Source organism: Leptinotarsa decemlineata, unplaced genomic scaffold (assembly GCF_025532065.1).
Source record: "Leptinotarsa decemlineata unplaced genomic scaffold, Ldec_3_MD MMD2_P_RNA_scaffold_11, whole genome shotgun sequence".
Taxonomy (NCBI): domain Eukaryota; kingdom Metazoa; phylum Arthropoda; class Insecta; order Coleoptera; family Chrysomelidae; genus Leptinotarsa; species Leptinotarsa decemlineata.
The window spans coordinates 682834-696022 of NW_027412525.1; the positions used below are offsets into that span (position 1 = coordinate 682834).

The 13189-nt window shown below is 34.3% G+C and overlaps 1 protein-coding gene across 1 annotated transcript; it reads left to right on the forward strand.

Annotated features, from left to right (window-relative positions):
• Positions 1-6012: 6012 nt before the first annotated feature.
• On the forward strand, positions 6013-11723 carry LOC111516252 (uncharacterized). Its single transcript, XM_023172429.2, has 2 exons — positions 6013-6496; positions 10862-11723. The coding sequence occupies exons 1-2, from the start codon at positions 6070-6072 to the stop codon at positions 11677-11679; spliced, it is 1245 nt and encodes a 414-aa protein (XP_023028197.2). The 5' UTR covers positions 6013-6069; the 3' UTR covers positions 11680-11723.
• Positions 11724-13189: the final 1466 nt, after the last annotated feature.

Consider the following 13189-nt stretch of genomic DNA (forward strand, 5'->3'; position numbering starts at 1 on the left):
ACTTCCAAAGCTGAATAATAATGTGATAAATCGACTACTAAAAAACTGTAGGTTGAATGGAACCTTCCGTCCAAAAATCATTCGTAAGAAGACTAAAGTGGATGATGATGACAATGGTATAACAGTTTCGAGATACTTTCATGCATTTCCAAATGCTTCTCTGCATGAGGCTGAAAGGGAGATAGGTATACCCTACGTGACAATTTGTCGAATTCTTAATAAGCATAAATGGCATCCCTATAAGTTCTACTGTGTCCAACATTTGAAAGAGACTGATTCACCTCGTAGAGTGGAATTCTTTGAATGGTTACTTGTCAAGACTCAAGAGGATGAACATTTCGTTGCCAATATCATATGGACAAATGAGGCCAAGTTCACAAAAAATGGAGTTTCCAATAGACACAACAGTCATTATTGGGCGCCAGAAAATCCCCATGTTGTCCGCCAAAGGGGTTTTCAAGGTAGATGGCAATTCAATGTATTTTGTGCCATAAAGAATGAGTCAATTTTTTATATCGAGTTTTATGATGATAATTTGAATGCATCAAAATATGAAGATTTACTGAGGAATGAAATTCAAATTATTTTAAATAATAGACCAGGAAGAGAACATATTCCGAAATACACTGACAAATAAATTAACTCATTAATTTATGGGTTTATTATTTTCAGTTCGTGTTTCAGCGTTAATAAAACTATTGTTTGAAGAGAAGTTTCATTCGATGGTTGAGGAGTATTTTGATAATTATCTTTTCATTGTATTATATGTGACTAATTGAGAAACATCAAACAAAATCTGTTCTACAAAAATGAGTTATGAACAAGGAAACCATGTCAATTTCCGTTTAAAACAGTTTATCTCGAAATCGGTTCAAAATAGAAATAGTATTATCTGAACAAAGTTAATCTGAAATTGGATGTAGAGCTCAAAAATGTTGAAATATACAGGGTGTTCAATTTGAAAAAATTGAGTTCCACTCATTTTTTCATGAGATCAAAGTATCTGCATTTTTTTAAGATCCTGTATGAGACAAATGAAAATATGACTCGTAGTGAAGATCCTCATAGTATCACTCCAGTCCATTTCAAATTTGATCGTTTTAGTGCAAGAGAGTTCAAGATTATCAGCATTTATAAAAGTTCATGTTTGGTAAAAAAATATCGAAATTAATTTATATCTTCTGAACGGTAATAGATAGGTATGGGAAAATAGTATATGAATTTGTTGACAAAGTGATAATGAATAATAATATAATATTATATACGGGGTGTTCCATTTGAAAAATCAGAGAAGCCGCTACTTTATAGTAGAAGCGACAACGCCGCTTCGTCTAAAATATTTTAGGCGTGTAGGTCATATTGACTTATGCATACTGTGGAATTTTCAGATTGATCCGTTGAATAGTTTGCCAGAAACGGCTAATTAACGCTCATCATGAAAAGCCCTGTATAGAGATATGGTTCACCGATGACTCGGTGAACCATAGTTCCATTGCACCTGCCATGCTGCGCAGTCATTAAGAAACTATACACCCCGAGTCTAAAGACAAGAATGAAACATTTTTTGTACGTAAAAAAGAACAGTTATTGAAAAGTCAGAAAACTATGATGCATGTAACCCAAACTATCAATGAAAAGGCCAAGGAGATATACACATTTAGTTAGCTATCACATTGCGCAAGCAAGTGCAGAGCTATTGCTGGTTATCGTGAGATACGAGTATTCATATGGACGTTCTTTTCAAGGAGACATGCTACCCATTAACACTACCGAAGCTTTTTTTTAAATAAATATATTTTTTGAAGAAAATAATTCCAGCTGAAACGATTGCATAGACATTTGTACAGATGGGGCCAAGGCAATGGTGGGTAAAGCAGCAGGAGCAGTGTCACCAATAAAAAATTAAGCGCCTAATTGTAGTTCCAGGCATTGTATCCTGCATGGACGAACACTTGCGATGACGCAAATGCCGTCAAATCTAAAATTAATTGTGGATGAAGTGATAAAAATCATTAATTTTATCAAATCACGACCACTACAATCTCGATTATTTTCATTATTGTGTGAAGATTATGGCAGCAAACATAAAACACTGCTGCTCTATACAGAAGTACGATGGCTATCTCGTAGTGAAACTTCAACAAGGATATTTGAACTTGAAGCCGAGTTACAAATATTCCTTTCAGATTCCTTCAAGTTGAAAGACCGTTTGTATAATAGAACTTGGTTGTTTCGACTGTTTGGATATCTTTAAAAAACTGAACAAATTAAATTCATCACTGCAAGGTGATAACTGCCTTTAAAAGAAATTTAGATTTTTGGATTACTTGCTTTGGTAAGAGAGGAGTAGGAAGCCTTTCGTCATTCAGTAAGTTTGTTAGGGATAACGACTCAGATATGTTTCAAGATGATGTATTTGAAAAATTGGTTCAATATATCACTTCAATGCGCGCAGTACTCTCCCGAAAGACAGAATACACTAATGAAACTAAATTCATGGATTCATAATACCTTTTTACCCAACATGCAGAAGCCAGAAAGAATGTTAAACGAGATATCATCAAACACAAGTATGGAGTCACTGTTCAAAATGATGCCTCTCAACGATTCATGGTGCAGAATTCGTGAGGAATATCCAAAGCTTGCCAAAATGGCTCTGAATATCCTTCTCCTGTTCCCTTATGGTGAATCCGCTTGTTTGTTTTCGACCCTTTTTCGCAACCAAGTGTTGCCTATCCTTTACACTTGGCTGTACCGTACTTTTACTTCTTCTTCGACTACCTCTATTACCTTCTCATCTCATCAAATTGTGGAAAATTCTTTTCACGCCTGATGCTTTGTTTCAATTTTCCCCAAATAAACTTGATGGCACTGAAAACACACAAAATGAGGGAAAGTCTCAATATGGTGTATCTATACTTTTCAACAATACTCTCAAGGGCATATACGTTATCAAATGTTTTTCTCTGTAAAACTTCAAGTGATAGGCTTTTGATATAGTTATCTTCGAAATACATATTGTTATCCATTAAAAAACTCTGTATTTTATTTTTTGTGAACTTTTATTCGGTACTTTGATAAGCTGTTGCGAATGATAGGAAGCGTTGTCAAGAACTATTACACTATTCGCATCCAAATTGGGATCAATGTGTTTTCAAACCATTCCTCAACAATATCAGCTTCCATGTTCATTGCAGTTGCACATTGCAGTTTTCAAGTTCTTATCCACATAATTTCAGAGAATTCCGAAACCATCCGTCACTTCCTCCGCAATGCACAATGATTGGTTGCGATCCTTTGTTTGTAGGCATGTTGGGCGTACACATTCTCGAACCATCAGTCCACCCTTTCGTAACTGTGTCATGAGGTCATGAGTGTAATAGCAAGTTTCGTCCGAATAGAAAATTTGCCGTTGTTCGTGTCTACATTTAATTATTTGTTCTAAGTATTTATTACGCAATTCCACTATTCTTCTGCTTTCCATAACTGCTTGACGTTTGTTCATTATTTCAAATTTGAATCCTAGTTTCTTTATCCAATTCTGAAGAGTTTTGTCACAGCAGCTCACGTTATGACCGAAAGTATTCAATTTCTTCCTTATGATTTCAGTTGTAGGAATCTCATTGCTTTTGTAAGAGTCGTATATTTTATTAGATGAACATTTAAAGGTTTTTGGTAATCCCGTATCACATCGCGTCTTACGTTAATGAGGTTTGTTTACAGGTTTACGTACAGTTGAGAAAGGAATTTCGGTCAAATCTGATATTGCTTTGATAATTGTTTTGTTTCCCTCGAAACCAAATTTGGGATGTTGATTCTTATATACATTGAAACATACTCTCTGTGTTCCAATATTCAAATACATCTGAATCTGATTCACTGGTATATCTTTTTTGCATTGTTCACCATCGCTATTGGAATCACTACACAGAAAAAAGTCTGCATTGTTATCACATTCGTTATTACTATCAGTACTTGTTCAAGGACGACACATTTCAAACAGATAAAAATTTCAAGTAATTATAACTGCACCACCGTAACATGACTCACCGTCACCGTAACATGACTAATAATTTAATTTTATGACTATTCAGCCAATTATTAAACTCGGTTAGTAAAAATCATCCAGAACGAACCGACAATTTTTCAGTCCACGTTGACTAGTTGGCAGCGTCTTTATTTCTCTGTGTTGGTTTTTTTGGCCTTTGAGCTCGCCGACAGCTTTAACTATGCACTATACCGGTTACTTCGACTATAACTGTTACAAGCTTATTAATAGAGAATACATTTTTAAGAACTATCATTTTGTTGTAGGGTTTCGTCAAGTATTTCGCTTTTCAAAAGGGTTCCGTCACAAAAAAAGTTTGATAACCGCTGCCACAAAAAGATGTAACGTAAAAAGTTTAATTTTATCAACAATCCAAAACACTTGTTACGAAATGTATCATTTAATTGTGGTAATCATAAAATACATGTATACAACTTCAGAGTTCCAATCTAGTAAACATCAGCTATTTTATTTTCTTGATAACTCTGTATTTCAGTGCATAGTTGATGTACTCTGGGGAAGAGAAAAAGAAACGAATTATTATTAATGAAATAAAATTCCAAAAAGAAAGAATGCTCAATGAATACTTCATACAAAGTAGAAGTATTGCCATTGGAGTACACAAAATGTCGTCAACGTATACGTCACGGCGCAAAGGACGAGTTTGTGTTAATACTCCTGGTCGGATGTCAACCTGAAAGGATTTTGGGTGACGGTTGAGAAACGAAAGTAGAGTGTGTCACGTCAGTTACCATTTTTGTGTTGCGCATTATTTTAGTGGAAGCCTTTCCCTTAGAGGAGGTGAGTTTTTTTAACCATTTGATTTCTGGAACCAATATCACAACCGAGATCACTTTCTGTAGATCTGCCGGTTTCCATTAAGCTACGGACAAGTACAACCTTTGGTACTTTCCAAGAAGCGTGGGTCGTCCAACCATCCCGAACGTTTCGTTCTGGTTTGGAACCTTTTGGATCCCCAAATATCGTCTTTTGCTGCCGACCAGTTTTGAAAAAAAAAAAGTTGATTTGCTCCAGTTCGACATATACCTTTCGAATCCAGGATATTTATAGTATCGCCTGACAGCGGAACTGTTTCGTTCTCTGATCCTCCATACTACATCCAGAATCTACTCGACCCCTCAGACAGCCTGTTGCTGATAACATCCAGGAAAGAAGGGACTCATTTGGTGAGGAATTTCCAATTTTTTACATCGGAGTTGATTTCCACTACACAGACAACCTATTTTTGAAGACCAACTATATACCTGTTGTTTCCTTTTTGAATAATATGTACCTACATGCATCTAACGTTTCAAAAATTATTTCCAACGTTTCAATAATTATTTTGTGTAGACGTAATGAAAGTCATATGAATTTACTTTATAACGTTGTTTTGTAAGATTCTACTACAGCTGCAGCCGCGTCGTATTATTTCATTTGTTGTGTTACCGGATCACATACTTTTTTTAATGAAAACAATAACCGCTTTTTTGTCTACCATATTTTTGGAGTTTTAGGCTGCAGCAACTATTAAATAATTTTCTGACGTAGGTATTCATATTTTTATTTCTTGATTTTAGCAAAATCAAATCAAGTGGCGCCCTATCCCAAAAAAAAGGTTGTTCCACAAAATAAAAAAGCCACGACCACTGCTCTCCCAATATATTGACTGCCGTTAGCAAATTTCATTCGATCATCATAAAAATAAATATCAGAAAGAGGTAATAAGGAAACACTGTGGGAGTGTATAAGGTGATAATAATAGGCCAACAGATATAGATATTATTATTACTTTTTTGATTTATTTATAGTCAAACTAATAAATGAGAGATCGCCTCAATTTTTTGACTCATGCTAGTCATAGGTAGTACAATTATTATCAGTGATATTCATTTACATATAAATCACAAGGTTTATTGTATGATAAGATTTGCTTTGAAATATCTGTTGTGTAAATGATTATAAAATTTTAAGTTCAATGTAATTTTCTCTACAGTATTACGTGAGTGAGTGTGAGAACAATGTCTGAAATAGAGCAAATTGAAGATTTGTTGAAGAAACATATAGGAGAAAATAAGTCCATCGTGGATGTAAAGATCGAGAATTTGGTAGCTCCAGGAGAAAATTATGGGGGAGAACTTCTTAAACTAGAATTTGTTACGCGTCATGAAGAAAAAGGAACAGAAGAAATTCATTATGCAGTGGCTAAGAAAATACCTCCAAATGAATTCGCCCAAAAAATGTTCAATATTCAACAGACATTCAAAGGTGAAATAAACTTCTACGACAAAGTTGTACCGGCTCTTCAGAACTTTCAGCGTGAAAATGGAGTCAAGAATGTTCTTGATTGTTTTGCAAAATGTTATGGAGCTAGAATAAATTTGGATGAAAACAGTGAAGTTGTTGATAAGAAAGCGGTTATCATGTTAGAAAATTTACATATTTCAGGTGAGAATCTTTTACCATTATGAAATTTATAACTTGAGAGATTTATTTCCACATCATTTCCTTCTTGTTTTTTTTGAGAAGTTGATAGTTATTGCTTTACAGAATGTAATTGGTTTCTGTTTAATGTCAAAGTTTCATCTGAAAATATCATGTCTGAAATCGAGTTACTGATCAACTTTTCGATAGATGATTATTACCATCATTTTCCAGTGATGACCTATGTTTTCTTTCGAAATTATGAATTGCGGGCACCTTCCCCTTTTCTTTTCGATTCAGATTGAATGCATTATCATCCAATATATAATACTGAAGTGAATTGAGGCTTTGAAAAGGTCAGCCATTCGTTCATTTGTTCAATAAAATGCGTTATCGTCGTGTACCTCGCAAATATAACAAGCTTCTCTTTTGATAATCATATCGCCCACAATTTTTCCAAATACCTTTTTGTTATAATATTCATAATTGAAAAGATATAAATATCCTTTATGTCCTTTTGAAGGATTCCTCCAAAAATGTTCAACAAAGCCATCTTATAATAACCACTCAACCAAGAATACAGAATTAGAAATATATAAATAGATTTTCAGATATCTGTTGAAAAAAATGAAACGGGAAATATCCTAAAGCACTTTTTTTGGTAACTCGAATTCAAGATCATTGTGTATTCAGGCATATTTTTTTAAATCTATATCTGAAAGATAATAATGAAAGCTCTTTCATATTTTTTTCGATATTATTATATGAATATAGATAGTAACAGCCTGATGAGATAAGGATTGCTGAAACTGTTTGGTTTTATTAGTCCGGTCAATTTAGACATTCGAAGCTACCTAAATTCCCACCAAGCTGAAAATCAGTATAATTGTTTGAAATATAATTGAAAATTAAATTTGAGAGTTCCCCATCTTTCCCTTGCATGGAAAAAATTTCATTCAATGTCAAAAGTCAAAAAAATTAGTTTTTCACGATTTTCGGCAAAACTGTGAGTTTACCATAAAAATACTTCAGACAAAAATTGTAGATCATAAAAAATATTTCAAAATGTTTTTCCTACGAGCCACCGTTTTTAAGATATAACGATTCAAAAAGTTGTAAAAGTTGTAATCGTCATAATATGCGCATACGTTCCCACGCCACCTATGAGATACTGTACTTGGCGCATTTTTTCAACGAGGTTTCTCAGTAGCCTATACCACGGGTCAGTTGTGATCCTGTTTAGTTTGAAACTATTGCAAAATAATGGATATTAGCAGAGATTGAAAAGATAAAAGCAATTTAAGTCGAAAAAAAGTAGTGAAATTCAATTGGCCAAATCGTAACTTTCAAATTCTTCTTCTTTTTCTTCTTCTTGATCTTCTTGTTCTTGTTCGTCTTGTTCTTCTTCTTGTTCTTCTTCTTCTTGTTCTTCTTCATCTTCATCCTGAGTACATGTAAACTGCGTTAATAGCGATGTATCGCATGTTGCCTCGTTGGAATCAAACGGGTCCTCTTCTGTTGGTGATTCAATATTAGAGCACGACCGGCCTTGACAAAGTACACATGCCAGAGAACAAAACAGTTCGGTTTTTTTGCAACCACATTTATCACTGCACCCCTTTTTGCATTTGCAAAAAATTGTGTTCAACAGTTTTTCCGGCGCAGGTGGAAGCAAGGTTTGGACTGGTTCCAATGAATTGTTGGCCAACTTCCAGCCCCAGTCTGTAGGGTCTAGCCAATAACCAAGCCACGCTTGAACTGAGTAATAAACCTGAAAAACATGTTGATGAGCAGCAACTGAGTTTGGAGAAAGACAAAGTAATTGTACTTGTTTTTTACTTCTGGTATTTTTAAAGAAACGTGCATATCTATACTTATCTAAGCAAGTAGTTTTTTTAGGAGCTCAGTACATAGAAAGAAGAAAGCCAATGCTGTTAGTGACTATTTCTTGTCGAGTTGAATTACTTTTTTCTTTAAAACTTCAGCACATTGAACTGAATTTTGTTTCTCAAACATTCTGAAAACTGTTATTTGACCCCTCCTGTAAAATGCAGATATCGTATCACAGCCAGTTATTTCGTGTAACAATAGTACTTGATTTCAACACTTTGCCAAAGTAGATAAACTTTTTGATGAATATACTTCCGATTGATTTTTTTCCTGGTTCTAAGAAGAAAATAGTTTTTTCGGTTGGAGTTCAGTTTGACTGGACTATATTCTGTAGGATAGAATATTCATTTTGATTTCTGAGACCTGTATCATGTGCAACGTGTCTAATTGTCAACATCTTCAGAAGATATTGAGGTTGTTGATTCAATCTGAGGTTATGAACGAAGTTAGCCAGATGCTTCTGTTGAACATTTTCAGCCAGCCAATCTGTGATATAAGAACGGAGATACATGATCTCTGAATTTTAAGCCAAAAATCAATATTGTATATTTCTGATCTGTTTGTATTCTTAATGACGATATTTGATCGAGACAATGGCCATGAGTGATATTGCAGTAGTTGCATGTTCGAATTGAATTTTTTCGTCAATCCATAGGCCCTTCACATTATTGAATTTTCATGTGATTGGAGAGTAATTTCCAGTTAGTATCAAGTCCCAAACATTTAATTTCATATTTTCACAAATAGTCAGTGGGCATACTTGAAGACTGGCCAGTCTCTACTACAGGATCTACACCTGCACTGTAGTTTAATGAACTGGCACCTATCAGAAAACATCTACTCCCCTGGCTAACACCACGAAGGGCGTTGGATTATATCCGACAGGTGTCTGTCCAGAAATCTCACAGAAGTATTCCCTGTGTGTTAGCGATACAACTGCCGGAACTGATTTTCAATTACTGAAACGGACACACTTGCAGACCAGTTTCCGGCTATTTGGCCTCTCGTCACTGCCAGATAGTGGCAGTCATCAACATAGAGTCGATATATTCCATGATTAGAAATCGAATTCCTTAAAGAGTATCATTTCTCGAACCAGGCTGAAGTGAACGACAAACAACACATTTGTCATCGCTCCATCTAGTAAACGGGGTAATAACCAACTGCATATCCAAAGTTGCCCAATTCATCGTATAAGGAAAAAAAACTTGTCACATATAAGCAGTGGGCATACTTGAAGGCTAGCTGTAAATTCGATTATCTACTCTGAAAGGAATTCGATTTTTAATTAATAAATATCATCGACTCTATGTTGATGATGGCCATCACTTTGCACTGACGAGAGGCCAAATCAATTTCGACAGTTGTGTCGTCAACAGCATATGCAGGAAATACTTCTGTGAAGATTCCTGCACTGACTTCGGACAGATGTAACCAACGCCCTTCGTGGTATTAGCCAGGGTAGTAGTTGTTTTCCGGTAGGTGTCAGTCCATTAACCTACAGTGTAGGTGAGTAGATACTGGCCCGAACGAATTGTTCTTGTAGATTATTGGTTTTAATTTCGTCGATATTTTCAATTTTATCGACCCATCTTTAGAATTTCCAAACATCGTAAAAGATGATTTGTTGAAATTTATGTTCAAGCAATGCTTTTTAGAGATATTCACAAGTTTGTTCAAAGAATCCTCTTGTGAGATAATGACAGTAATTCAAATGATACGTAATGGAATAAGCCAACAATTGATGAAAATTCGTAATGTATCCAAATAACATTCTATTGTGAAATTTCCAAAATAGTGCAGTTTGCAAAACCGCAACACATATTTCGCTATAATATAGCTTTCTCGGGAGAAGAATTCAATTATATTTGGTCATTCGGTAAATTATTCGAAGTCTTAAATCTATACGTTTTCAAGCATTCCAAAAGATTGAGTTTTAAACCTTTCTCTTTGAACTTCTGAAATGTTGGGAAATTGATAGAATCAAGAATCCGAAGAATTCCCTGAATGACCAAATTGAATTATTCCCTTCTGTTGAATCAGTCCTCTGATGTGGAAATTGGTAATCATTTTATATCAAGTAAATGCTCTCACTCCCATTTGTGAGTGTGTGTCAAATACCTCATCAAATTATCGGATCTATGAAACCGTAGAAACATCATTCTTTCAAATAATAAAAATGCTATGATTTATTCTTTCATTCCCACTATTTTCTCGGGATTTCGTAAAAAAATAAATTGTAGTGTGAGATCTTTCTATCGCTTCGTCTGAATCCAAGTCCATGAATACTTATTCAACTACTTTATTATTTACATTTCAAATCTGCTCACAAACAGATTAGCTATGCTGCCTTTAGGAATAGTTTCAACCTCTAGTAATATTATAGATCATCTATGATTGATAGAACACATCGAAAATAATTTGCTGTCAAAGATGTATAATGTTACAATGTGCTAGTAGTACAATAAAAGTTTTTACTTGTTCGAACATTTTTTCTAGGATTCATGAATGTGGATCGCCACGTCGGGTATGATTTCGAATCAGCTGAACTACTTCTACGGGACTTAGCCAGTTTACATGCAGTTCCACTGGCCATGAAGCTGAAAGATCCGGAGATGTTTGAAAATAAAGTTAAACGTTACTGTGTGAATACGCTTCATCTCGAAGAGTCAGAAAAAGATAAGCACGCCGAATTTTTTTCACTTTTCATCCAAGAAATACTTTGGGAATCTGACAAATGCAGTTCTTTCATACCAAAAGTAAAGGAGATATTGAAAGCCCCAATACAGTTGCAGCCTGAAGTCCGAGAACCTTTCGCTACCTTTTCACATGCTGACCTGTGGGTGAACAATGCCATGATCAAAATGAAAAATGGCACACCAGTAGCGAATAAATTTGTCGATTTCCAGATATACACTTACGGGTCCCCTGCTTCGGATCTTCTGTTCTTTTTATTCACCAGCGTGCGGCTGGATGTCCTAAAGACGGACCTGGATACTTTAATAAATCACTATCATTCGGAATTTATCAAAAACTTGACTGAGCTTGGATGCGACACGACACCTTTTCAATTACCTAAATTCAAAGAGGAGTTGGCTCTCGAAGCTAAAGGTTCGCTGGGACACATTTTGATGTTCCTTTGTATGGTTATTTTTGGTGAGAAGAATAAGGCTCTCACGCCTCCACCCCAAAACGGAGAACCACCAGATATGACTAGTAACTTAGTCAGAGACGAAATGAGAAAAAACATTCATTCCAAAGCTAAAGAAAAAATTTGGTTCACAATACAATCATACGGGAGTAAAGGATGGCTGTGAGAATTAGGAACTGATTACCAATTAAATAAATTTGCATCTACTTATTTTCTTTGTCAGTATCATTTTTCTTCTACTCCTCTTTAGAAACATGTCCTACGGTAGCCGGTCGGGTTGACGTGGGTGCTTTGCTCCACTCAGTCAATCGACCGCTATGCCAGTCGGTCGTTCAAGCCGCAGTTTGAACGATCGATTTTCACTTGCCAGTGTAGGGAATCACACGTTGAAAGGTAAGACCAAGTTAGTCCTCAGGTAAGAAGTCTCCTTCAATGGAGACTTATTACCTGATGTACGATCATAGAATTTCATTGAAAAATATTCGAATAAACGAGAAAGAGAGCTCAGATGAGTGAGATAAAAGTGAGAATAATATCTGGAAAATTATAGGAAGAAATAAGAAATGAACATACAATATTAGAAAATATTAGAAAATGAACATACAATATTAGAAAACTAGAAAGCTTTGGTATTATTGATGATGTTTTAAAATGGATGATGGAATATTTAGATAATAGAAAACAGAAATTAAAATTAAATAACATTTTATCTTCAGAAATTATAAACGAGTGTGGTGTACCGCAAGGTAGCGTGTTAGGTCCTCTTCTATTTTTATTGTATATCGATGATATTTCATTTATAATTGATAGATGCTTTGTTCATCTGTTTGCAGATGATACTTTAATATATTATGCATCAAATGATCTGCTTGATATAATTAATGTAATAAATGAGACACTAAAATCTGTATATAACTGGTGCTGCTTCAACTCGTTAAAAATTAATAAAAATAAAACAAAATTCATGATTATAGGAAATGAGAAGCAGTACCATGACTTCAAAAAATATAATTACAATATTAAAATATCAAATAATAAAATTGAGTTAGTAAGAAAAATTAAATATTTGGGTGTAATTGTAGATAATAGAATATTTTTTAAGGAACATGCTTTATATATTATTAAAACAATAGCATTCAAAATTAATTACATAAGTAGGCAATCTAAGCACTTAAACCAATGGTCGCTTTTACTTTTGTATAATAGCTTGATTTTACCTCATTTCACTTATTGTGGAACCATCTTGTACTTACTAAACCAAAATGAAATTGGAAGACTTCAGAAACTTCAAAATAGAGGAATGAGAATAATATTATCTTGTGATAGAAGAACACATATAACATTAATGTTGAATACATTAAAATGGTTATCAGTAAAAAATTACTTTCGTTATTTAGCATTAATATTTATTTTTAAAATTAAAACTGGTGATGTTCTTGTATATCTATGTGACAAATTAAAGTATAACTTTGAATATCATGAATACAATACAAGAAATCGCAATAACTTTCATATACGTCAGACTAGTAATGTCAATTCAAATAATACAGTTTTCATTAAAGGAGTTCAAGCATTCAACGAACTACCGGAGGATATTAAGAATGCTACCTCTCTAAATATATTTAAAAGAAAATTAAAAGTGCACCTTTTAGACCTACAAAGTGTTTAGTATAGGA